Source organism: Bos taurus, chromosome 8 (genome assembly GCF_002263795.3).
Source record: "Bos taurus isolate L1 Dominette 01449 registration number 42190680 breed Hereford chromosome 8, ARS-UCD2.0, whole genome shotgun sequence".
Lineage (NCBI taxonomy): Eukaryota > Metazoa > Chordata > Mammalia > Artiodactyla > Bovidae > Bos > Bos taurus.
Window position 1 is genome coordinate 11,625,310 of NC_037335.1, and position 26,979 is coordinate 11,652,288.

The 26,979-nt window shown below is 41.9% G+C and overlaps 1 protein-coding gene across 3 annotated transcripts in view; it reads right to left on the bottom strand.

The window, feature by feature from the left end:
- ACO1 (aconitase 1) overlaps positions 1 to 26,979 on the bottom strand; it is a 62,940-nt gene that overhangs the window by 13,719 nt on the left and 22,242 nt on the right. For 2 of the 3 annotated variants that reach the window (XM_005209852.5, NM_001075591.1), the window contains 14 exon segments: positions 24,257 to 24,375; positions 20,448 to 20,616; positions 18,929 to 19,066; positions 12,440 to 12,509; positions 12,137 to 12,320; positions 11,482 to 11,621; positions 9,300 to 9,471; positions 7,760 to 7,860; positions 6,688 to 6,804; positions 5,418 to 5,577; positions 3,762 to 3,897; positions 2,736 to 2,820; positions 1,811 to 1,967; positions 547 to 671 (listed from right to left, as the gene is read on the bottom strand). In XM_005209852.5, the coding sequence (XP_005209909.1) occupies positions 547 to 671; positions 1,811 to 1,967; positions 2,736 to 2,820; positions 3,762 to 3,897; positions 5,418 to 5,577; positions 6,688 to 6,804; positions 7,760 to 7,860; positions 9,300 to 9,471; positions 11,482 to 11,621; positions 12,137 to 12,320; positions 12,440 to 12,509; positions 18,929 to 19,066; positions 20,448 to 20,616; positions 24,257 to 24,375 (1,873 nt within the window). 3 annotated transcript variants of the gene reach the window in all.

Consider the following 26,979-nt stretch of genomic DNA (forward strand, 5'->3'; position numbering starts at 1 on the left):
AACCAGGGAAAAGGGTAACATTCGAGTCTCGGAAAGTGATATGGAGCCCCATACATTCCCCCTCTGTTTGTAAAATGCACAGCAAGTTTTTTTTTTTTTTTTAATTTCAGCAGCTTGATAGTTTGGTCCTTCCAACCGAGTGGCTTTTATTTGTATTACTCTTTGAAGCAGGCAAATAAATCTGAGAGGTGCGTTCAGCCATGTGGCCCCTCAGTGACACATTATAGTGATATCGAGCTCCTCAACCACAGCTCATGCTCACCCCGGGCTGTCAGAGGAAGAGGGGAGCCATGCAGAGCTAGCCAGGAGCCACATCCATGCCGAGTCCATGCCTCCTGAGCCTGCTGCTCATGTGTCCAAATCTGGGAACATCTGGGGAGAGGGGGGTCTGGAAGAACCTGAGTTGTAGGAGCAAAATGACTGTCCCACTTTCCCAGTTATCTGAAGAAATGCTACTTTGTCTAGTTGACACCAGCACTAGCCTCAAGGTTGGCAGAGAAGACGCAGAGGAGTGACCTCCCCATGACACTGGGGCGGGGACCTCACCTCTATTTTCTGGTAGACCTCCTTAAACATCCCAGGGATCACGTACTGACGTTCCACTGCCTGGATCTCATCTCTGGTCGGCCAGATATCTTTCAGAAATACTTGCTGTCCCTTGGCATTGACACCTGGGGAGAAAATGTTTATTAGTGAGATGAACTTCATCTCATATCCAATTTTCATGGTCACAGGCAGTCAGCCCAGTCTCATTGCTCAGGGCAGTTACGTTCAGTAAATTCTCTGCACACTTAGAAAACACTCAGCCACTGCCTGCAAGAAACACACAGGTTAGGCTCCCAGGGGTGTTTATCCACAGCACTGTTGTCAACTGATCAATACGTAACGCTGTCTCATGTGTTTCTGTGTACATACTGTTGATGCATTCACACTGAACTCGGGAGCCCAACATGAGGCCTGTCATAGCCTTCCTGAGCTCAGGAATACTCCATAGCACTTTAGCCCTACTCTCAGGTCATTTTAAACAGTAAAACCACCAAAAAAAAGCACAAAACTATGAAAAACATGATGCTATCCAGAGCACAAACAGGACACTTGTTTGCAGTATGAGACCTGAAATAAAAAGACAGAGTGTCACCTTGCTTGACCTCAGCTGAGAGCAGGCACGGTGAGTGACTCAGGGATTTCACCACCTCGTGCATGTCTGTGAGTGACCACGGGACTGTGATGAGCACTGATTTTGGGGGTGAAAATCCACTTCAAAGAGTAGTCAAATTTGAAAATATGGAATACATATGTAATGAGGATCAGCTGCATGTCTAAAGCTATGATTTCCTTAAAGTAAATTCCAGGGCACCGTTTTCATATTAATCTAATCTGCATAGCATGGACTGAGGAGGGCACACCAGGAGGCCAGGGGAAAGGAAAAAAGCATCACGTCCCCCAAGCTTTGAGACACTGCATACTCTGGACGTGTTCCTACAGCAGAGACATTAAAACCAGGCTATCATGAGATTGAAGCAGGAACTGGAAAGGGAGGGACTGAAGCAGAGGCCAGAATGGCAAGACCTCCACTACTCTAGGTGTTTCTTTCCCTGTTTGCCCCTTCCCCTTTAGTAAATTCTTGTTTAGCTGTTTCAGTTATGTCTTAGCTGTGTGCTGGGGAAGGAAGCAAAGACCCTTCTTTCTCCTCTGATCTTTGGAGGTTCTAGGCTTCATTATTTATTAAGGAAAGCAATAACTTTTTTCCAGTAATGTTTTCAAATTCATTGGGGGGAAAAATACTGTAACCCCACAAATCAGATCTTACCTAGTGGCTCTTTCTCAAAGTCGATCCTGATGGTCCCAGCAATCGCATAGGCTATTACTAAGGGCGGAGAGGCTAAATAGTTGGCCCGGGTATTGGGGTGGACTCGCCCTTCAAAGTTCCTGTTCCCAGACAGTACTCCAACAGCTACGAGGTCCCCCTGTGTGAGGCAAGGGGGAAACAGGTCGCAGAGACAACAGACGGCCTGGGCTTCCTAGACCCATCTGCTGAAGTCCTCCTTTAAGTCAAGGAGCCCTTTAGGCTTCCCCTGCACTTGGGCTTCTCCCCGGAGAGGGAGACCATAGGGTGAGCCTGGGGGAGACATGCTGGGTCAAAAGCAGCAGAGAGATGCACTGGATGATTTCTGCTCAGGAGCGAATACCAGGTGGGTCAGAAGGCAGCATCCTAGTTATTCTGCAGCCGGGGGCCCGAGAACAGGTGGGGAAGATGACAGGTTGACAGTTAGAGGCAGCCACACTGGCTGACAGGGATTCCAAATCAGTGCAAGCGGACCAAACAGTATTTTTCAATACTATAGAATTTATGGGACAAAAATCAAGCCGATGAGTTTATGTTCAGCTGTCTGACTTGGAACCAGCCTGCAGACAACAGGAACAAATGATTCCTTCACATGTGTGGGGCACGCGCCGGCCAGGCACCACACTAAGTCCTTTGTGTCCACTGTCACCAGAATGCTCGCAGCTTTCTGAAACATATACTATTATCACTTCCCGTTTACAGTTGTGAAAACTGAGGCACAAAGAGGTTCATGAACTTGCTCAAAGGTATATAGTTAATAAGTTTAAGTCAACTCTAAAGACCATTCTCTTAACTGCACCCCATGCTTCCCTGAACTTTCTTTAAAATTAGCAACACTTCATCACACATCATATGAAAAAGAAAGACCCACAGGCTGCCCTGTAATTACCTGTACGATGGCTTCTACCACAGCTTCCGGTAAGGGCCCGCTGTTGCCGATGCAGGTCATGCAGCCATAGCCCACCACGTCAAACCTGGTGCGGGAGAGAAGCACGGGATGCAGAATGACTCTCAGTGGGCCCGCCTGCTGGTGCCTGGCAGCCCACCAGGCTCCCCCGTCCCTGGGATTCTCCAGGCAAGAACACTGGAGTGGGTTGCCATTTCCTTCTCCAATTCATGAAAGTGAAAAGTGAAAGTGAAGTCACTCAGTCGTGTCCGACTCCTAGTGACCCCATGGACTGCAGCCCACCAGGCCCCTCTGTCCATGGGATTTGCCAGGAAAGAGTACTGGAGTGGGTTGCCATTGCCTTCTCCGTCTGGTCTCTCTATTCTAGTCCATATAATTTGCTTTTATAAGTAATTCACTTTTTAAATTTATAAGTAAATTATGAGGAGACTACCTAAATGATCTGTAATTTTTAAAAGTCAAAATCAGATATCTGATATCTTTATTCACTACTCTTATTATATACTCCCAGGGACTTCCAACTTTTATGAGGTACGTGATAAAGATCTATGTCAACTAAATTAGTAATAGTGGGTTACTAGGAGAAACTGTATTTGGAAACAAATAATTGACTTCAGTGAATCACAACATTTCTAGGCATGTGAAATAATTATTTTTTAATTAAAGTATACAGAGGGCAGACTCTCTGTGGCAGATCCAATATTAGCCCACAGCACACCTTCATGCAACTGAAAAAGCTGCCCCCTCCCCTGGGAGGGCAGTGCCACAGTGGAGCACGGGCTTGATATCAGCCCATGCTCTCTTCACAGACACCCTTGTCTGATGAACAACCAGCACAACTGTACAGGGGCCCTGTCTGTTGGAAAGCAAGGGTTTAAGTCTGCACTGACGAAAGACTATGCAATTAGATACCATCAGATAAGCTTACATCCATTTCAAGGTGACTGGGCAAGGTATCTGTGGAATACAACGCAACAAAAGCAATGGTGTAAGAGACTTCTCCCTCACCCAAGCTGAGACAGGTAAGGCATGACTCCGCTTTCCCGCAGGTAGTAGGTGACCACACCACTGCCAGGAGACAGGCTAGTTTTGATGTAAGGCTTCACGCTCAGGCCTGCATCCACAGCCTTCTTCGCTAACAAGCCTGTGAAATGGTAAACACAGACATGGTCGCGGGCTGCCCGCTCCAGGTGCCACAGACAGTTCAGGAAACACTGACTCTGCTCTGCACTTCCTGCACCACCTGACAGGACCCCTCTCTTGCTGGTGCTTTCTGCCATTTTTGCTGCCTAATAGAAACCAAAGCCTGACGTGCTGTGGTCTATGGGGTTGCAAAGAGTCGAACACGACTGAGAGACTAAACGATAGAAACCAAATGCTCACTAGCGCAAAGTCATTCACGTTTGTTCAGTAAGCTCAAAATGAGCCATGGACGTGAATGACATAAAAAGAGAAGTGCTTTTTGTTTTTTAAAGAGATAAATAATTAATGATTATATTATAGTGTGAGTTTTTAATTTCTGGAGGGAAAGCAATCTTTCTAATTATATTTAGATAAAAAATAATTGGCAGGGCCCCTTCTTAAAGTATACGAATTGCCTACTAGTTGGTGAGGAGTACAGTCCACCTAGATGTTAAAAATCTTGCTCTCAGATATTTCTTAAAGTGGAAGATCAAGGGCTGCTGGGTCACTTGATTCTGGCAAATCCAAGTGTACTACAGGGACACTTGGGTGCTCTGCCTTAGGACATCTCGTGGAAGTAGGAAAGAAATAAGGAGTGTGGGTATTAAGAGACAAGAAGCTACAGACAAGCTGCGGTCTTATTTTAAGGAAACTTGTTTGTCCAAAGCTTAGGGGGCAAAAGACGAATTCTTGGACAAAGAAAGTTTTCCTTATGCACTTGTCTACTTCATAAAGAAAGAACTATTTGTGTGTGGACACAAGAGGAACTCTTCGGGATGTTTTAAAATTTGGAAACTAAAGGGACCTTACATTAATGAAACTCTGCATGTAAACATTAAATAACCAGAACTGCATAATAGGCAGATAAGTTGTATCAACCAAGTGCCCTGTGTGCTAATTCAGATGCACTTGACAAGGTATCTAAGACTAAATGCCACCATATAAAAAGGGATTTTATGAAGAACAATCTGTGGCATGAAAACATTTTTTCCTTTTTCTAAAATCTGACACAAGATTCTAGGCTTTACCAGAAATTCATCTTTCTTTCCTCTCTTTTCCTTATTTTCTGTGTTAATTCTAAAGACTATACTACTTTAAATATTTTGTATTGGGCACTATTTATTGAATAAACATTTCTAGGCCAATTAGTCTGTGCATCTGGGAAGGATAAGGTTCAGGTAACTATGAAGTCAAAGTGTTAGTCACTCAGTCATGTCCGACTCTTTGTGACCCCATGGACTGTAACCCACCAGGCTCCTCTGTCCATAGGACTCTGCAGCAAGAATACTGGAGTGGGTTGCCATTCCCTTCTCCAGGGGATCTTACCAACCCAAGGATCAAATCTGGGTCTCCTGTACTGCAGGTAGATTCTTTGCATTCTGAATCACCAGGGAAGCCCCATACATAGAAGTTAATTAAGCCCTTGGGTTATGTCTTGGAAATTCCCACCCACACGTCCACATGACCATCAGATGCACTTACCTGCCCCTAACATCACAGATGGATTACTGGTGTTTGTGCAGCTAGTAATGGCAGCGATTACCACAGAACCATGAGCAAGGGTGAACTTGCTGTTATTATAGATAAATGTCTTATGGTCATTATGATGGTCTGGAGCAACCTGGAATCCTTTAAATCCTTGCTATAGGAAGAAAAAAAGAAAAAAAATATATATGGTCAAAAGTTTTCACTTTGGAAGGAGAAGAAGCACTTTGGTAATTATAATTCTTAAAACATAAACATCTCAGCTCGTAAACTCTGAAATGCTACAGAAAAATGAAAGTTCCCTTTCCTCTTTTAAAATCTTTATAAAAGGGAGTCATGATTTCTGAATCTTATTTTGCTTTGAAATTATTAACAATTACCTCCTTCCCACTTTAAATACTGAAATGCTAAAACTACAAATTTAGCTTAAAGTTAGTCTAACTAGAGCAAATTAGTACAGATTTAATGGCAACAGAGGGCACAGACACTAACCATAAGGAAATTTAGAAAAAGTGCCCTTTTGGCCAGATTCAAGCATGAGCAATGAGGTGAACACAGTGCAGCTGAACATTTGGTAAAATGCTGATGTCCCATGGATAAAACCCATCACAAATCTTAATCATTCATTTGGGAAATGTTCACTGAAAATCTGCTGTGTACAAGATGCTCTGCTGGGCACTGTGTGGGATACAAAGGTGACTGCAACATAAATCCTATCCTCAAACTTAAGAGTCTAGTAAAAGAATCAGACGTGCAAATAATATAAAGTACCAACAATGAAGTTAAAGGATATGAAACGCCATCACAGGGGTTTAGACTGATGCCAGAACGTTCAAATGAGGGAGAGATGACATTGTGCTATGAGATCTGAGGTCATGCTGTGGAGGAGCTGAGAGACTGGGGCATGCTGGTGAGGAAGGGCATGTAGGCAAGGGTGTCATGAACAAAATTAGTGGCCAGAATAGCTTGTTCAAGCAGAGTGAACGCTGTGGTGAGAGTCACGTGAAGAGTGGATATGCTTTGGAAAAGGAGAGTTAGAAAAAATGAAAAGGAGGGTTGAGTGTGTTTATAGGCAATAGAGGGCTGTAAGGAAGCTGCTCAGCTCTTAGCTAAGGTGGGAGGAGGCACCAAGAGGTTCAGTTTGGAGAGGAAAGGCCTTCAGTACTAGGCTTCAGGAAGATTCATCATCGAGAGGTGTGAAAAGAAGCCTGTGCATGAAGAAGCCAGGCATGGGGAGGGTCTCCACCCACCTCTCCCAGCTCCCTACCTTGGCCCCCAGGCAGCTCTCAAAGTCCTTTTTCATATCAGACACGGCAACTTTGTCCTGAGGCCTTTTGGGTCCGCTGCAGCAAGGCACTACTGTTTTCAAGTCTAATTCCACAACCTGTCCACCCAGAAGAAAAGGAACCATAGAACTGGCATTATACCCACAAAGAAAAAAACACAGCTGTGCCAGAGAATTTACATCACAACAATAAAAACTAACAAACCAAACTACCACATTCAAAACCAAGAAAGTCAGGGTCCCTTTTTAACACTGAAGGGAATTTCCAGAGAGCCAGATGAGCACTTTGGTAGCATGAGACAGGCAGAAGCCTTGCCCACTCTCAGAAAGACCAGGGTGGGCACTAGGCTGCTGTGGTCTTCCACCTGGCCCTCTTTATAACGTAGCTCATACATCCTTTCTATTGCTTAAGTTAGTCTGAGATGTGTTTCCTACTGAAACGACAGATAAACCATTGTAATTTTTCTAAGATGACTTGGGGGGATGTTGTCATTAAGTCATCAATGCCAAGAAATGGGCCCTAGTCTGATGGAGTATTTCCTTCGCTCAGTGTATTAATAATAGGAAAGGAAATAATAGTCCCACATCTGGTTTACCCTCCGATCTTGGCTGTAGAGAAAAATGTGGGTTTAGTTTGCACCCTAGACAATGAGTAAAGATAAGCAGTGGATAAATCTGAACAGATTGGCTCACACTTAGTTGATTGGCTTGCACTTTCATTTCTTTCCCATCTATAATTCTGATGAGCTTATCAGCCTTTAAATAGATCCAGTCCTTCTAAACTTCTTATCCAAGGGTTGTCTAAGTAAGAGGAATAAATCAAAAAAGGAGACACTCAGCTTAATGGCCAGGAAGAACGGGGGAAGTTATGTTACTTTGTTATGTCTGCAATTCCTTATCTTTTTTATTTTTTCAGCCTTTAACACCCTGTTTTTTTGTGATAACTTGGCAGTGACTAATTTCCTACAAGTACACCCCCCTAAGAAAAACTTTCACAATTAAAACCACAGGCTTGAGGAAGAGGAAACGTGTTCAATGAGAGGTGCTCCCATACCTGGGCAAAGTCTGGGTCTTGAGAGGAGTCACTGAAGTCCCGAAACATTCCTACAACCTGAAGATACTGTTTAATATGCTTTACTTTTTCTTTGTCACGACCTAATGGGCATTTTAAGAACAAGCAACAGATGTCAGTATTTTCTGATGAAACTAATACCTTTAGCAGCAACTGCATAAATAATGGGGATTTCACTTAAAACACTCCAAGCCCTCTGCTGACACTGCAGCCTGCAGGCTCATGGTCTGACTTTCCAAATGATGCTGCTGTTTACTAGGGACCATGAACCAATCTGCTGTTCTACCGAAGGGACTGTTTTCTGAAAAGGATTCTAGTCTTGGTTATAAGTACTCCTCTCTCTGGGTTATAGTTCTTTTTTTTTTTTTCCCTCAATTATTTGGCGGCACTGTGTGGCATGTAGGATCTTAGTTCCCTGACCACGGATGAAACCCATGCCCCCTGCATTGGAAGCATGGAGACTTAAATCACTGGACCACTGGGGAAGTCCTGATTATGGTTCTTAATTAAGAGGCTCCTAAGGCTCAGCAAATTGCCAAAGTGCCCCTCCTATGCATCTGCCTTCAACTGGCCATAGACCCTCAACATTCTACATTAGTCCTGTTAAAATAGTAATTTCCCCTCATCTCCTACCACAGACCACGAGCTGTGTGCCCAGCGCTATGGGCTATACTTTTTCAATGCATTATTTCAATATCTAATCCTTTATCCCGACCTTCTGAGACAAACATTATTATTATCCTCATGTACAGATGAGGCAATAGTGGCTCAAGAAGATTAAATAACTTTTCCATGGAACACAGGCTGTAAATGGCAGAACCAGGAACCAAAGCTGAGTTTAACTCCAAAGTTCAAAGTCCTAACTCATGATACTGTATCACCAAGAATATGACCCCAAATGCTCTGCTGTTTCATTCAGAAAGCTCCTGGTAGCAGGAGATAATACGCATGGTTTGCCCAAATGGACATGCAGTCCTCCCATTTCTCTGACAGTAAATTAAGACTGCTGGAGAGCTTGATTCTTGGATCCACATCAGATCAGCATTTTTTGTCTGCCTGTTCACTTCCACTGACTTGTCAAGGTCATCAGCTGTCAGCATGGATCTTGTAACAGATGACTGTCTGATCTTCATTAGCATATTTGTCGTGACCTGTTGTTGCGTTCCAGTGTTCACTACACCCCGTGTCACCCTCTCCATGAAAACACATGGGAGAAATTTCTCTTAGGTTTCCGTTTAAGAAAGGGTTCGCCTTCTCTAAAACCATTTGTTTCATTTCAATAGATGTTAGAAATTCAGTACCAGATCAGTAAGAGGTTCAGCGACCACCTCTAGATCACAGAAACCAATCTTATCTCTGGGCGTAGTTTGCAGCTTTCCCCTCCCCACCATCTCTTCCCATCTCTTTTTAGGGTGATGCCTCTACTGTTTAATTGAGGGACAGAGACAGAAGGTAGCACCCCGATTCTCAGCTTTCTCTGAACTATACAAAGGACCTTCTGTTCTCAGGGTTCTGCACTTACCTGTCTGCACCAGGTACTTGATACTAACTTCATCAACTGGGAAAAAGGCGGCAGTGGCCCCATACTCTGGACACATGTTGGCAATTGTAGCTCGGTCGGCAATGGACAGTTGGGCTACTCCTGGCCCAAAGAACTCGACAAACTTGCCTACTACCCCAACCTGGCGGAGGTGCTGAGCAACAGGATAATAACAGAATTTGAGATTTGATAACCCACATTTTTTTTTCAGTATTTATTTACTCTTTATGGTCATGCCAGGCAGCATGCAGGATTGTAGTTCCCCAATCAGGGACTGAACTCGTGCTCCCCACATCTGGAGGGCAGAGTCTTAACCAGTGGACCAACAGAGAAGCCCTGATAACTCATCTAAAATGCAGAACTATCCCCTTGCAATTTTCATAAACCAGCCTTGTGAGTCAACACAAACTAAATTAGCCCAATGTATTTTGGATTATGGGCTTCCCAGGTGGCTCAGTGGTAAAGAATCTGCCTACCAATGTAGGAGACGCAGGTTGGACCCCTGGGTTGGGAAGATCCCCTGGAGTAGGAAAGGGCAACCTGCTCTAGTATTTTTGCCTGGAAAATTCCATGGACAGAGGAGCCTGGCAGGCTACAGTCCATGCGGTCACAAAGAGTCAGACACGACTGAGCACACGTTATAGATTACTTTTAAAAATAAAACTTAAAAAGCAAATCAACTAATACAACATGGTACCCTGCAGTAGATCCTAGAACAGAAAAGGGACATTACTAAAAAGACTGGTGGAGTTTCTAGTTTAGTTAAAAATGGCATACCAATGTTAACTACTATTTCTGGTAAATGTACCATGGTTATATAAGATGTTACCATCTGGGGGAGCTGAGAGAAAGGTAACAGAACTCTGTATTACCTTTACATTAACTCGCCTATAAATCTAAAATTATTTCAAAACAGTTCTTGAAAAAGAAAAAATAATATAAAAACACAATATTAAGAAAAGTTTTTCAAAATGAGAAAACTTTCTAAAGATTAAATAAATTCTTTCAACTTAAATAAGTTACGATTTGCACTTGCTGAGTAAGCAAATGCCTTGTTTCCAAGTGTATAATGAATGAATATCCTAAAAACAGGTATAAGGTAACCAAAAGATTCAGGCAGTCTGACTCCCACATCTTTTCCATGCAAGCCATCAGCCAGAGCTGCAGCATCAGTGACCAGCTTGGGCCTGCATGAAATCAGTTTCATGAAGTATGGACAACCACGTGGACAGGCTCTTCTGATTATGTGGAATTCTGCCAAATTTTGTGGGTAAAGCCTATGTTATTCTACACTTGAACGATGTGGACATCTCTGATAAACTATAATATTCAAACATATCCAATTCTGATTTCCATGAAGATTAAATCAAAAGTATAGTATCCATCCCAAATACCCCAAGCCTCCAAACTATACAACCAGAAAAAACTTTGTGATAATAAAAAAATTACTTTTCTAATAATCTTTCAAAATGAAACTGCCTTCTTTTTGCAAAGCAAGCAAATCATCATAAAAGATTACTTCCAACAAGGGGAAAAACAAACAAACAAAAAAAACTAGTATTTTCCAGCTTGGAAAAACATCCGTTACAATAATGTAACTTAAAATACAGAGAAAGAAATTTTAAAAGTAAAAAATTATTCATAGAAAGAGTTTGTTATTTACATACAAAGAAGAACCACATGGAAAAAGTACAGAAGTATAAACATATGCATGGAAATGATTTTGTACAACCTCAGCATAGTGATTATCTCTAGAAATGAGGAGGGTGGCTTCAGCCATAAACATTACATTTCACTTCTTTAAAAAATGTACATACAGAGACAGCTCTGAAGCAAAAACAGCAAAATGTTACCATCTGTTAAGTTTATGCAGTGGGCATATAAGTGTCATTTTAACTTCTGCGTATTTAAACTATTTCACGGTTTCAAAAACTTTTTTTTTTAAATAAAAAGATCCATGCAGCAACAGAAGAGTGACGTGAACCTAATGATCTGAAATTTGACCACAGAATTCTCGCCTTGTTGCGTCTCTTTTAAAGTCATCAACGTACTGTTTCCTAGCATTTCTAGAGCACGTGAAAACCAAGAGAGAGTCCATCAAGGACTTCCTTCCAGTTTGTCACTGAGACTCTCTAAGACCCCAGAAGAGGCAGCACTTGGGTACCTTGGTGATGGTGAGCACGATGTCAGTGGATGTGACCAGGGGGTGGGGATTTCCCACCAGCCTGTAGCCGATCACCTGGGGAAGCACCATGCTGATTGGCTGGCCCAGCATCACAGCTTCTGCTTCGATACCACCCACACCTGTATGTAATAATGGTTTCATGACTCCTCAGGCATAGTTCAGTATCATTAATAAGTAGTCAACCCACTTACAGTATTTTACTAGTGTAGAGTTATATTTCCATAAAGAACGGTTATCTTTCCTCTATTTCCCTCTACAGAATTTTTAACAAGTGTTTCTCAGAGTGTGGTCTCCCAACATCTAGATCAAAATCCCCACGATTCCACACTGAAAAGGAGAGTGAGGGTCAGGAGTATCCATTTTTAACAAACTCTCCAGGTGGTTTTCATTTATTTCAAATGTCCCTAACCCCTTGTTCCAATTCATTCTTCCAAATATCATACTGACTGCGTAAAAGGCACAAAACACTTTTCAGGGTACTGGAAATATAGCAGTAAGCAAAACAGACAAAAATACCTCTCCGATATTTGTTGGTCACTCAAATTCATGCTGCTGGAATGTAATGGGATCAAAGTATATCGAAGTCCATGCCACAGACCAGCATATACGAATAGGAACCCGAAAAAGCACTCACCCCAACCAAGGACACCCAAACCATCAATCATGGTGGTGTGCGAATCTGTGCCCACAAGGCTGTCTGGGTAGTAATATCCATCCTGATCAAAGACCACTCTTGCCAAATACTCCAGATTCACCTGGTGGATGATTCCTGAGCCCGGTGGAATAATCCTCATGTTGTGAAAGGCCTGAGAGCCCCACTAGGGTTGAGAAATGGGAGGAACACTGTGAATGCCAGACACACGTTTATGCAGCTCACCTCTCCCTCACGCCCCACACGTATGAAGAATCAATCAATGGAACCAAGCTCTGCCCGTACCTTTAAAAATTCAAATCGTTCTTTATTTCTTTCAAATTCCAAGTCTTGATTCTTCTTTAAACTGTCTGCCCTGTCAAAGAGAACAACTAAACAAATAAATTTTAAGGCTTGAAATGTTACCAAAGTTATTGATGATAATAAACCAAATGGCATATCATCTGTAGGCCTGTTGGGTGGTAATACATTTATTCACATGGCAAAGAAGAGTTAATTAAAGGAAAAACAACTTTATTTTTGATTCAGGTGATTTTTTTTACAATGCCTTTAAACATGGTAGGTAGAAAACATTGAGTGAATCTAAGTAAAAACTATTCTAATCATAAAGTCTGAGTCTTAGGAACAGACTTAAGACATTTATGAGGAGAACAGCAGTTTAGATTCTTAAAGAAGCCTTCTTTCCATACATCTTTCTCATCTGTGGCTTTGTTACGACACCTCTCTGAGCTGAGCCATGCCTGGGCCTGGCATTTTCATCTGTTTTATGTTGGGGACAGGAACCCAGTGATGCCAGGAGGCACAGGAATTTGTAGGATCACAACCTCCTATCCTCCAAATGGAGGTTTACAGGGCAGATGGTGCCACCCAAGAACATCTATAAAACCCAAAATACATGCCAAAGTTTGCTCAAAGTCATTCCATCCATCAGGAAGGACATGGACAATGCAGAGCATCAGGAAGCTTTTCTAGAATTTTTATAATCAAACTACATTGTTTTGAGTCAAGGTAGAGTAAGTCATAGTGGTAACTCTGCATGCTTAGCACACAGGAAGCATTTGTAAACTATGTGTCATGGACTGAGTGAACATAGGAAAGGACGGTAAAATTAATAGCTAAGAGCCAAGTCAGGCCTCACTAATTGATAGTTAACGCTTACTGACATTACAAGAGCTAGGCACTAAAGTGCTTTACATTTATTTTCTAATTTAGTCTTCAAAATAGCCCTTCAAGTTAGGGGCAACTAATATCCACATTTTTTTCAAAAGGAGACAGACAGAAGGTAAGGTGCTCAAGACTACCCAGCAAGTAAATGATGGAATTGGTACTGAAACCCAGGCAGTTTGACTCCAGCATCGATGTTCTAAATCCCTATACTGTCTCCTTGCAGTAGTAGTTCCAGAAACTGCAGCAGTGGTGCTGGTATTGTAACAGCGACAACTACCATAATAATTACAGCAGAAGCCAACATGCGAGATCGCAAGAGGCATACAGACTTTACACACATGAACTCACTCAATCATCATAACAACCCCTCACGTAGGTACTACTATCATCCCAATGTATAGAAGAGGAAGCCAAGGCACAGAAAGATTAGATAATTTTTCCAAGTACACTGAGGGCTTCATCCCTCCGGTCCCCACTCATGTCTTCAGGTCCTCCACCTCCATCCTAGTACACTGAGGGCTCCATCCCTCCACCTTCATCCTAGTACACTGAGGGCTCCATCCCTCTAGTCCTCTCCTGTGTCTTCAGGTCCAGATCCATATTCCCAATGTATCCTGAGCATCTACACCAGGAACACTTTGGGCACCACAAATGCAACAGGTCAAATCCTAATGTGTGACCTTACTCCCTGCATCTCCTTCTTGTTCTTATCTGTCCATCTCTCATCTAATGATCTCCTCTTCTCCCACTTAGTACCTACAGCTATCAGAGTATTTATTCCAGAAACAGCCTCCTGTCTTGTTTCTCTCAATCTAGTCAACCTATCTTTTGTATTGTCACCAGAATTTGGTTTTCCAAAATACAGATCATCACAACCCATGCTGAATCTGCCAGGGGATCCCATTTTCTAAATAAAGTACAAATCCTTTTCTTTAAAAAACAAGGTCCTTCAGTCTGACCTCAGACTTCCTCCATGTACTCTCTCCCATCCTCCAGTCCAAACTTTCAGCTTCAGCGGCACTGTGGCCTTCATACTCTCCCACACTACACTTTCCTCATGCCTTCGCATGCTCTGTTCTCTCTGTGTAGAATGCCTTTCCAGTTCCTTGTGGTAAACATTCCTGGGGACCTAGATTAAGTGATACTCCTGGAAGAATCTCCCAACTCTCCAAGTTAGAAATTTCATTCCTACACTTATTAACTGCATTCAAGCTATGCATTCTCTAATCTCTCTGCTTTTTAAGACTAACCTGCTTCTTGAACAAATACTAGCACACAATAGGTCTGTTAAATAGAATTATTTTTAATAAAAAAAAAAAGGAAAGGCATCTTGGAACATTATTTTTAATCATGTATGGCCCTGCTCCATCTCTTCTGCCGTACTCTGAGCACACAAGGACTCCCAGTCATTATGCCTCATCCTCCTGTCTCTAGAAGGATATCAGAGCTCCTTACAGCAGAAGCAGGGCTGGAAGAAGATCATTTAACCCGCAGAATTTTGGGACCATCAGTTTGATACAAATGACAGTCACAGGACAAGCAGAAGCCAGAATGTTTAGGCTGCTTTATAATATGTTAATTCTAAGTTAAAAAAAAAAAAAAGAAACCCACCAACAACAACCCTTTTAGTCACTAAAACAGAACAACTTTCATGCTAACCTTGGCTGTTTCTTTAACTTAGTTCTAGTTATTGAAATGAATAAACAGACCTAGAATTCAGAGTTTTCCACCACTCAGAACTGCCCTACATTTACCCAACCTGGTGAGTTTTTAATAAGATCTCTGAATGTGAATGGCCTCACAGATTAAAGAGGAAATGTCCCCTTATTTACATAAGTTGAAATCAGATCTGGATGTAGTTCAAAGTTTCTGAGTATTACATTTAATGGTACTCCAGAAATTCACAGAAAATATTTATAGAGGAAATAGTTCGTAGTTCGGATATGCTTGAAATCTGGTTGGAAATTGTTATATTCTTGTTGGGATTTTAAAAAAGATTATTTCTGAGATAACTTTGCAAAACATTATAATTATGCATTAGTTAGATCCTTGATCCCTAAAGATAGTGTGAAGCCAATTACTAATATTCAAACCAAGGAAAAAGTTTAGAAATACTTAACTGAGAAAATTCACCATCCTGCCACCCCTTACCCAGTTGTACTAGTTCATTTCTGGAAATAGCTGGAAAAAAGCCCACAGCACAGAGTTCCACAAAAGCTGAGACGTATCACATTTAATTCTTTACAAAAATGAGGAAACAGACTGGGAGGTCAAATTGCAAAACCAAACTCAAGAAATAAAAACAAAACACTAGCAATGAAAATGCTTCTTACAGAAATGTTTCTCTTGAATTAAAAAAAAAAAAAGTGTTTGTTAGATTTGGGTATCATTTTGGATCAAAGCTCAACCTTGGACTTTGCGTTTTTCAAAACAATATTTTCAGTGTTACAGTGTAAATGAAAAAGGTCCATAAAAAATTGAAACCAGAGTTGATAGATGTCACAGCTTAAAGAGGAAACCAAGTCACAGTTGGTGCTGATTCAGATTCTTTACCTACTTAGAGAGTCAGGAGTTCTTTGAGTTTTGCGTCAAATAACTTCAGACATTAAAACAATTGCAATTTTGTCTCCACCAGTATTTTTACCTTCCAGGCAAGGGAAATAAAGGTAAATCCATGAAGACCAATAAGAGTCTTCAAGAAAGATAAAAGTGGCCTATGATTTTGTGAGGTTGTTGTTCAGCTGCTAAACCGTGTCCGACTCTTTGTGACCCCATGGACTTCCTTGTCCTTCACTATCTTCCGGAGTTTGCTCAAACTTGTGTCCATTGAGTCAGTGATGCCATCCAACCATTTCATCCTCTGCCACTCTCTTCTCCTTTGCCTTTGTGAGCTTACTTTTTATTCATTTCTCAAGTGGGACTTTAGGAAACATACTTACTCTTCAATAGGACAATAGTTTGTGTATTTTTAACTCTTCCCTTTGAAATCAAAATATTAGATTGAGCTCATGTAATTTAAGGGAAAAAAAAAAAAAAAAAGCCTAAGGATGGGTTTAGAGTCCAAAGGAAAGGAAAGAGCTGGCAAGTATCCAGTCTGCTTGTTCCAAGAACTGACAGTTCAGGAGACAAAGCAGATTTCTCTCGATTCCTGAATTTTTCTGGTTTGGATATTGTCAATACTAATTTGAGAATGGCCAGTTTCTACGATTCTCTTAAGCCTGTATGGAACCCGCTTAAATTGCCAAGGAAGCCAATAGAGGTTTTGGGTTTTTTTCCCCTTTGTGCGGTTGGTTTCACATTCTTAAATGAACTTCTATTATAAAAACAACAGCTTCTTATTGTAAAAATAAAGAATAGTTACAATCGCTTAGCAGTTTGGCACCTCTCTTTCCAATTCTTTAACCTCTGCCTAGCTTTTCATTGCAGAGAAGGCAATGGCACCCCACTCCAATACTCTTGCCTGGAAAATCCCATGGACAGAGGAGCTTGGAAGGCTGCAGTCCATGAGGTTGCTGAGAGACCTCACTTTGACTTTTCACTTTCATGGAGAAGGAAATGGCAACCCACTCCAGTGTTCTTGCCTGGAGAATCCCCAGGGACGGGGGAGCCCGGTGGGCTGCCATCTATGGGGTCGCACAGAGTCGGACACGACTGAAGCGACTTAGCAGCAGCAGCTTTTCATTGAACTGAGATCACTCTACACAGGCAATTTCTACCTGGCTCCTTGAGCTAACACATGAGCATGTTCCAAGTGTTATTAAGGATTTAAATATAACCCTAAAGGTTACTTAATATATTTATTTTAAGGATGTATATAATTTAATAAATCACTCTCGTTTGTTGGGACACATAGAATGCTTTTAGGTTTTCTCTATTATAAATAATACTTTAAAGAGCACTATTTAGTCACTAAGCTTCTGCTGAATTTCAGAAATCTATAAAGGATATGTTTAGAAGTAGAAATCGCAGGACAAAGGATATGGCAATTTCTAACGATCCAAATACACAGTGCTTTCATTATTTCTAATTTCCAGCTCTATCAGCAGTGTATAAAAGTGTCTCCATCATGACACCTTTATAATTAATAACATTTATTTTCTAATCTTAACTATGTTGATAAGAGAAAATGGTATCTCAAGGGTTTAATTTACCTTTTTATTACTTGTAAAGTTGAAAAGGCTTTATATACTGTTTACCATTTTCTTTTACTGTGACATGTCTACTTCCCTTTGCCCATTTATTTGCTGGGTTTTACTGTTTCTTTTCTTTTTTTTTTAATAGGTTACACATACTCTGTATATATTAAGGCTATTAACTCTATTGAAAATATTGTTCAAGTTATCTCCTGTTAGCTTTGAAGTCCTTACATCTATAGTTTTTGTGCCTTTGTTTCATTCATTGCCTCTCAATTGAGAAAAGTCTTTCTCATCAAGACATCTGACACATATAAAGTTACATTTTCTTCTAAATGTTTGATGATTTAATTTTAAAAATATTAATGCTTTCAATCATAGGTACTGTTTTTTCTACCAAAGAATTGATTTTCCCAGCATTGTATGCAGAACAGTTATTTCCTTTTAACTAAGGTTCTATCTAAAGTTGGAAATAATTTTACTTAGTTATATTTCTAGGTGAAGGTATCAGCCTTCTAGCAGTACCTGGCTGCCCTCCCTGTATTCATATCCTTGTTGTGTAATCTTGCAGTTACTGGAGTGTATGCCTCCACCCCTGACTTTGGGCTCGACCTCGGGCCTTGCTATAATTAATGTCATTGTGAACAGAAGTGATCAGACGTCAGTCCCTCATCAAGGCTTCGACAGATACTGCAGGTTCCCGCTTGCTCTCTCAAGCCTCTGTGATGCCCAGACAGCTGCTTTCTCCTTTAGCCTGGGCTCCCAAAGCAGCCCACAGAGAATGGGGCAGGCCCAGCTGCCCTGCAGGTGTGCAGTGTAAGCAGTCAACCCAGTCAAGGCTGGGTGAGGCACAGTTGCCCAACCGCACTCAGCTGAGGTTAGCGGACCTCCCAACTAATTGGTAGATGTTTAAGAGATACATTTTTATCATCTACCGACACTGAGATTTTACTGGTAGGTTATTGGTAGGGTTATGGCAGGAAGAGAGAAGCGGGTATCCCGAACAGTAGAAGGAACAGCGGAAAAGAAAGGTACGGACATTATGGACACTTGTGTGGAGAGGCAGAGATGGCTAGATATAAAATAATTACTTGGAATTAAAAGAAGAATAAGGATCCAGTGGTTAGAAAAAGCAAAACAAAACACCAAAACTCTTTTAAGGTCACACACATACTTGTACTAACAAGCTCCCCTGGCAGAAATCTGTTTGTGATTTTCACCCAAACTTCAAGCTTAAACACAGCCTGCTCCCCCGAAGGAAGTAAATAGAAAGAAAAAAGAGATTAATGTCCCCATCACTAAAAAAAAAAAAAAAAAAAAACTTCAAGGGAAAATTTATAGTAAGTTTGCGTTTTTCTGAATATATCTTTTAAAGATTTTTCTTCTTTTATTTAACGATACACACATACACAAGACTTATACTCCAAGATTTTGCACAAAGCAGAAAACCCAAATATTAATCCTGGTCTCTCACCTTCTGTTGAAATCAACCTGGATGGAATGATCAATGACAAGATCAGCAGGACAGATGGGGTTTATTTTCTCTGGATTGCCTCCTAACTTTTTCACAGCATCACGCATGGCAGCAAAGTCAACCACAGCTGGCACACCCCTAAGAAATGGGAGAATTAAGCAGAAGACAAATCTGTTAAACAAGTGTTATGCGGGTTTTTTCCAGCTTTTGTTTCTACTGAAAATATTGGCAAGAGGGCTGTCTCACCAGTGGAGCAAATGATAGATGTCAGAAAAGTGAAAGCTGCTAAATATATTTCCTTGAGTGGAAATCACATCAGTAATGAGCATCATGGCTGAGTGGTACCTCTATATGCAATTTTATTCCTGCATTAAAGTTCACAACCAATGTGGTTTAGGCAGAGAAACTGTCAGAAAGCTGGCACTTAATAACTTGGGAGCTTTTTCTGTTATTACTGTTCCCTACTCACATGGTGGGCTAGCAAAGTCCTGGGCAAGACAGAGATCACACCCTTCAACTTCAAATTTAAAGGAATGGATGTAACTCAGAAAAGCGGCTGTGAATCAAGTTTATATTAAATGCATCCTTCCTTTTTATTATATTAGAGACTAAAATATGAGTACTCATCCTCTAAAAAAATGAAATTTGGTCGCCAGAAGGAATAAAATAACATTGTTTAAAAAAATGAAAAGGTAGTCTGTGAAGGGGTGAAGGGCTTCCCTGGTGGCCCACTGATTGAGAACCCACCTGCCAATGCAGGGGACACGGCTTCAATCCCTGATCTGGGAAGATCCCGTATGTCCCAAGGCAACTCTGCCTGTGTGCCACAACTACTGAGCCTGTGCTCTAGAGCCCAGGAGCCGCAGCTCCTGGAGCCCATGTACTGAGAGCCTGTGCTCTGCAACAAGAGAGGCCGCCGCAATGAGAGGCCAGCATACCACAACTATAGAGTATTCCCTGCTCACTGCAGCTAAAAGCCCGAGGGCAGCAATAAAGACCCAGTGCAGCCAAAAATGAATAAATAGATAGATTTTTTTTTTTTTAAGTGAGGCTGTGATGGGAAGCGGTTCTTGGGACTAGCAGGGTGTGAGCAGAGACTTAACAGCAACACATCAGGCCTTGCAAACTACGTCTCCCCTCCGGTGATACATATCAACATTCCAAGGATGTCTGTTTAAAACCTGGCTCCCTGGGTGACAGGATGTGGGGGAGAAAAGATTCTAAGACAGTTCCACTTCATGCTGTCTCTTTCACCTTTTTTGCTAGTACACTGAGGACTAGGATCTTCAAGACCAAGGACAATGATCTCCGCCACTGGAAAAGGTGGATGAGTATCATCCCTGAGATTATCTCTTGCCATCTGGGATGACCGCCCTCTTTTGCTTTCAAGTGTCTCTGAATATTGAGTGAAAAATCACACAATCACTGTGTTGTTTTTTTGTTTTTGCCTTTAAAAAGCCTTCTCTACAGGCCGACAAGGGAGGGAGAGAAACAGAGAGTAAGGTGACACGAGGCTCACGTAAAGTCCTGCAGGATGACTCGGGCAGGCTTAAAGGGCACTTCTATGTTCTTATGCTGCATGACCTTCCAATTCAGGATATTTTCAACATCATTTTTCTTCACCAAAAATTGATCACAGTTCCGAATGGCTGCCTCCAGGAGAACTCTGATAGAAAATGGTAAGGATCCTAGGAATAAAAGGAGAAAGCATAACAAAACAAACAAAAATCCATGAGACATCTTATTATCAGAGCTCTTTAAAGCCAATCTCCATCCAAACTTGATACAAGGCAACATCCCCGGTAGTCTTTCAACAAGGAAAGAGAGTAAATTTAAACTGATTTCAACAATTTGAAATATAAGAATATTGAATGGGCTTGAGACATTCAGTTATTAGAAAATACCTGCAGCCTAGGCAAAAGTAAAATATTACAGTTAATTCTTTCATAGCCAGTGGCTGCCTAGCCTTGGAATCCAATAACAGAGCTTCCCTTAAGTTATCATGAAGGAAATCAGTCTAGATTATTTAATTTGCTGTATTACTGTTAGTGAGTAAAATACACATACACACATACAGAGTAGTATTTGTTATGAAACCTCAGTGTGTAAAAAATGAGAAAATAACCCCTTTACGATGATTAAAATAAGACCAAAGAATAGTCATATATACCTTTCAAAGGAAATAAACACCTAAACTCCATGGAGTATGGTCATTGGTAACCATGTTTTTTAGAATAAGACAATGGTAATTTTTAAGAAAATTTATTTTGCTTATAAAAGAAGTGGTTCAACTTGATACCTAAGAATTATTCACTAGTATTATCCAGAGAAGGAAAGAGCACAAAGGCAGAAAAGCATAGGAGTTGGGACAAAACAGGCTTGTGTTTTCATCCTCTTCTGCTCTTTTTGTTGCTGTTCAGTTGCCAAGTTGTGTCTCACGCTGCACACCATGAACTGTAGCACGTCAGGCTTCCCTGTCCGTCACTATCTCCCTGAGTTTGCGCAAACTCATGTCCACTGAGTCAGTGATGCCATCCAACCACCTTATCCTGTGTCGTTCCCTTCTACTCTTGCCCTCAGTCTTTCCCAGCATCAGGGTCTTTTCCAGTGAATCAGGTGGGCATCAGGTGGGCAAGGAATTGGAGCTTCAGCTTCAGCATCGGTCCTTCCATTGGATATTCAGGGTAGATTTCCTTTAGGTTTGACTGGTTTGATCCAGTGGATGTCGGCAATTTGATCTCTGGTACCCCTGCCTTTTCCAAATCCAGCTTGTACATCTGGAAGATATACTTACTGCTAAAGCCTAGCTTGAAGGATTTTGAGCATTACCTTGCTAGCATGTGAAACGAGTACAATTGTGTGGCAGTCTGAACATTCCTTTGCATTACCCTTTGGGATTGGAATGAGAACTGATCTTTTCCAGTCCTGTGGCCATTGCTGAGTTTTCCAGATTTGCTGGCATATTGAGTGCAGCACTTTCACAGCATCATCTTTTAGGATTTGAAATAGCTCAGCTGGAATTCTATCACCTCCACTAGCTTTGTTTGTAGGAATGCTTCCTAAGGCCCACTTGACTTCACACTCCAGGAAATCTGGCTCTAGGTGAGTGATCACACCATCGTGGTTATCTGGGTCATTAAGAACTTTTTCTGTACAGTTCTGTGTATTCTTGACACCTCTTTTTAATCTCTTCTGCTTCTGTTCGGTCCTTGCTGTTTCTGTCCTTTATTGTGCCCATCTGTGCATTAAATGTTCCCTTGGAATCTCTATTTTCTTGAAGAGATCTCTAGTCTTTCCCATTCTGTTGTTTTTTCTCTATTTATTTGCATTGTTCACTTAAGGCTTTCTTATCTCTCTTTGCTTTTCTCTGGAACTCTGCATTCAGTTTGGTGTATCTTTCCCTGCCTTTTGCTTCTCTTCTTTTCTCAGCTGTTTGTAAGTCCTCCTCAGACAACCATTTTGCCTTCCGGCATTTCTTCTTCTTGGGGATGGATTTGGTCACCACCTCCTGGACAGTGTTATAAACCTCCGTCCATAGTTCTCCAGGCACTCTGTCTACCAGATCTAATCCCTTGAATCTATTTCTCACTTCCACTGTATAATCATAAGGGATTTGATTTAGGTCATACCTGAATGGTCTAGTGGTTTTCCCCACTTTCTTCAATTTAAGTCTGAATTTGGCTATAAGGAGTTCATGATCTGAGCCACAGTTAGCTCCAGGTCTTGTTTTTGTGGACTGTATACAGCTTCTCCATCTTTGGCTACAAAGAATATAATCAATCTGATTTTGGTGTTGACCATCTGGTGATGTCCATATGTAGAGTTGTCTCTTGTGTTGTTGGAAAAGGATGTTTGCTCTGACCAGTATGTTCTCTTGGCGAAACTTTTGTTAGCCTTTGCCCTGCTTCATTTTGTACTCCAAGACCAAACATGCCTGTTACTCCAGGTATCTCTTGACTTCCTACTTTTGCATTCCAGTCCCCTATAATGAAAAGGACATTTTTTGTTGTTGTTGTTAGTTCTTGAAGGTCTTGTAGGTCTTCATAGAATTGTTGAACTTTAGCTTCTTTGGCATTAGTGGTTGGGGCATAGGCTTGAATTACTGTGATGTTCAGTGGTTTGCCTTAGAAACGAACAGAGATCATTCTCCCATTTTTGAGACTGCACCCAAGTACTGCATTTCAGACTCTCTTGTTGACTGTGAGGGCTACTCCATTTTCTTCTAAGGGATTCATGTCCACAGTAGTCAATATAATAATCATCGTTATTAACGTCTCCCATTCCCATTTTAGTTCAGTGATTCCTAAAATGCCAATGTTCACTCTTGCCACTTTCTGTTTGACCACATCCAGTGTACCTTGATTCATGGACCTAACATTCCAGGTTCCTATTCAACACTGTTCTTTACAGCTTCGGACTTTACTTTTACCACCAGACACAGCACAATTGGGCGTCCTTTCCACTTTGGCTCAGCCTCTTCATTCTTTCTGAAGCTGTTTCTCTACTCTTCCCCAGTAGCATACTGGACACCTATAGACCTGGGAGGCTCATCTTTCAGTGTCATATCTTTTTGCCTTTTCCTACTGTTCATGGGGTTCTCAAGGCAAGAATATTGGAGTGGTTTGCCATTCCCGTCTCCAGTGGCCCACGTCTTGTCAGGCCCTGACTAGCAGGCACGTGCCCTTCCGCTGTTCCACGTAGCTGGAGGACATGCCCAGTGCCCTGGCTGTCCCACTGCTGGTTCTCGTTGAGTGTGTAAACCTTCACTGGCTGCTGGGCATGTTGGCCAACATTCCACCCGGGGGCCTGAGCAAAGGCCCTGCTGGAGCTGTTGGCTGGAGCTGACTGATGTTGGAGGAAACCCAGGAGCGCAGGGCTCCCCAGCCTCTCTGCTGCCACTGCTCGTCCTAGGGCCAATCCGCCACCCAGCGGCCTGACTGTTGCCGCTGGCTGCCTCCTACCTACATAGCTGTTATTTAACCATGTCATTGACTCTCTCTGGGCCTCAGCTTCCTCAGGACTTTTTAATGTTTTTGAATATAGCCTGACAGGCTTGTTATTCAGATTAAATAATATACATGTACAAACACTCTCTATACCAAGTGTTACATAAATGTTATATGTATATAATCATTATCTACTTGAAAATGAGCAATGTAAGAAGGGTGTGTGTGTGTATTTCTGTGGTTAATCCAAGACCATTCAGCCATTCTCTGCTACTCCCTCTTCCAACTCTCCTAAAGGCTGATTTATTAGGTAGTTTAGTTATTATGCAACTGATATGCCGATTGCTATCAGAGCATTTATATCAAAGAGCCATGTACCTACCATATCTGGAATCCTCCAATTTATTCAAATTGAAGAACTTCTTTCCTGGTTGTGCAGGATCCAAAGGCTCAACAAGGTGTGCAAATGGGTTGCTCATGATTCCTGATGACCAGGTGTCCCTGAAAAGGACAGAGAACATTTAATTTCTCCTCTCAAAGCTGGATCTTATTTATTCCAATGAGTATTTGCCCTCTTTAACAATTATGATACACACTGACTTCAAGAAATCACTTATTATCTTTTCAGAGTGGTGGGAAGGTGGGACACAAATGAATATCAGAATGATATTCTTAGCAAAGAAAATGACCTCTGTGAAGCTCCTGTGAAAGCTAGCATTTACCTCTCAAGAGTGTACAATTCCAAACTTCTTTTGTCTTATATCTACAACTTTCCAACATGATTGCACTGATAAGACATGAGGCAGAAGGGAAATGAAGGAAGTGTCACACGGGAAATTGCCAACACATGAACATCTGAGCTGGATTCATGCTTTGCTTGACAGGAGGTAAGAGGTAGGAGCAAGTGACATTGTACAACTACATAAAACCTGAACTCTGGGAGAGCAGGCTTGAAAACAGCTGGTTTCTTCTGTAACTGCCTCTGCAGCATTTTAAATAAACTTGTTAGTTAGCAGTCTTGTGGACTCACTTTTACATAATGGTGGCAAGAGTGTGTTCACATCAAGGAATCTTTAAGGTACCTGGTGGATGTATAAAAGGCCAGACTCCCAAGTAAGTCTGGAGAGGACCCTTTACCCCAGCTCTGGGCAGAACTTCTCCTGTATCTTTTTATAAATTGTAAGCGGTGAACAAAAAAGATCTGGCCTGAACCATACAGATAAACAGCGATTCAAATAACAATACAACTTAGAGCAAAACACTCCAGCGTAGGAGCTGGAAGACTTGCTTTCTAGATCTACCGCTTTGGCGAAAATCCTTACCAGTCCACTCTTCAGTCTTAATTACTATATAAGAATAGTAAAATTTCCTTACTTAATCCAAGGTTTTATGAATAAATATGAACTTTTGTCCAACCTATTTTGGGGATGACTGATATGAAATGATCAACATATTACTATAAAATGAAAAAAATGAAAAGATATGTATCTCGACAAACCCATCATAAATTGGAAATACCATAAGCTGAAATGCATTTAATGTACTACGCTACTGAACCTCACAGTTTAGCCAAGCCTACCGCGGATATTCTCAGGACTCTTTAACGCTAGCTTACAGTTGGATAAGATAACCTAACACAGAGTTGAATATCTCACGTAATGTATTGACTACTGTACTGAAAATGGAAAACAGAGTGGCTGTTTGAGTACAGAACGGCTGTGAGGTTGTTCATCCCGGTGATGGCGTGACTGACTGGGAGCTGCGGCTATAGCTACTTGCGATCACAGCAGAGTACAGTACTGCGTAGCACCAGCCCGGGCAAGGATCAAAACTCAAAACTCAAAGTATGTTTCTACTGAGTGCCTATCGCTTTTGCACCAAAGTGGTAAAAAAAAAAAAAAAAAAAAATTGTAAGCTGAACCATTGTAAACCGAGGACAGTTTGTAGAGAAAACAACTGTTTGTGAGGATGAACAGTGACAGTGGCCCTTGTCTCCAGAGACAGGCCCATGTTTTCATCAAGACACAAAACAGACTGGTTCCTTTAGGGAATGAGTGAGTTAAAGTTGCTCAGTTGTGTCCAACTCTTTGCGACCCCATGGACTGTAGCCTGCCAGGCTTTTCTGTCCACAGGATTCTCCAGACAAGAATACTGGAGTGGGTTGCCATTCCCTTCTCCAGGGGATCTTCCCAACCCAGGGATCAAACCTGCACGCAGATTCTTTACTGTCTGAGCCAAGAGGGAAGCCCCTTAAGAGGGACAGAGGCCTCAAAGTCAGGACTGGGAAGACGACTCACATTCATCGAATATCCTTTGGTATTGTTTGCATTTTAAACTGAGGACAAATAAAGTTGTTTGAAAATGAGTTGAAACTTGAGAGCGAGAATGTGTTCATTCACTCTGTCTGAAGTCCAGTGCTGGGCTGTTCTGATGACAGGCAGCTGAGTGAGGAGTAGCCCTGCCTTCCTGGAGTTCCCCGTGCAGGAGGGCCAGGATGGTCTGGGCACCTGTAATGGAGGGAGAATGCAGTGGAAAGACATGTGTGTGTGAGAGAGACAGTGTGTGAGTGTGTGTGTCTGTGTAGAGGTGGAGTGGGTGGGGTGGGGGCGGGGAAACGGATCTGATCAGCACCTTGTTGCCAGGAGTGGCTTCTTTCTCCTGGACACACATTTTTTTTTTTTTTTAATCTTTATTGAATTTGTTATAGTATTGCTTCTGTTGTGTATGTCCTGGTTTTGGGGCCTCAAGGCATGTGGGATCTTAGCTCCCCAACCAGGGATCGAACCGGTACTCCCTGCATTGGATGGCAAAGTCTTAACCAGTGGGCCGCCGCCGTGGAAGTCCCATCCCACGTGGTTTTTGCTGGAGCTGCAATTTGGTGGGGGAGACTGAAGGCCAAGGGACTGCCTTCTCTAGGAATTCTGGAGCTGAAACTAAAGAAAGGCCAGCAGGGGACGCTGGGGCATGCTGCAGCTCTATTTACAAAAGCACGCATCCCAGGTCATCTGCGGGAGAATTACCTGAGGATCGTTCTTGTTAAAAATAGACTCCTGAGTCCCAACCCCGCTCCCCAAGCTGCTGAATCAGAAGGGACTGGGGAAGCAG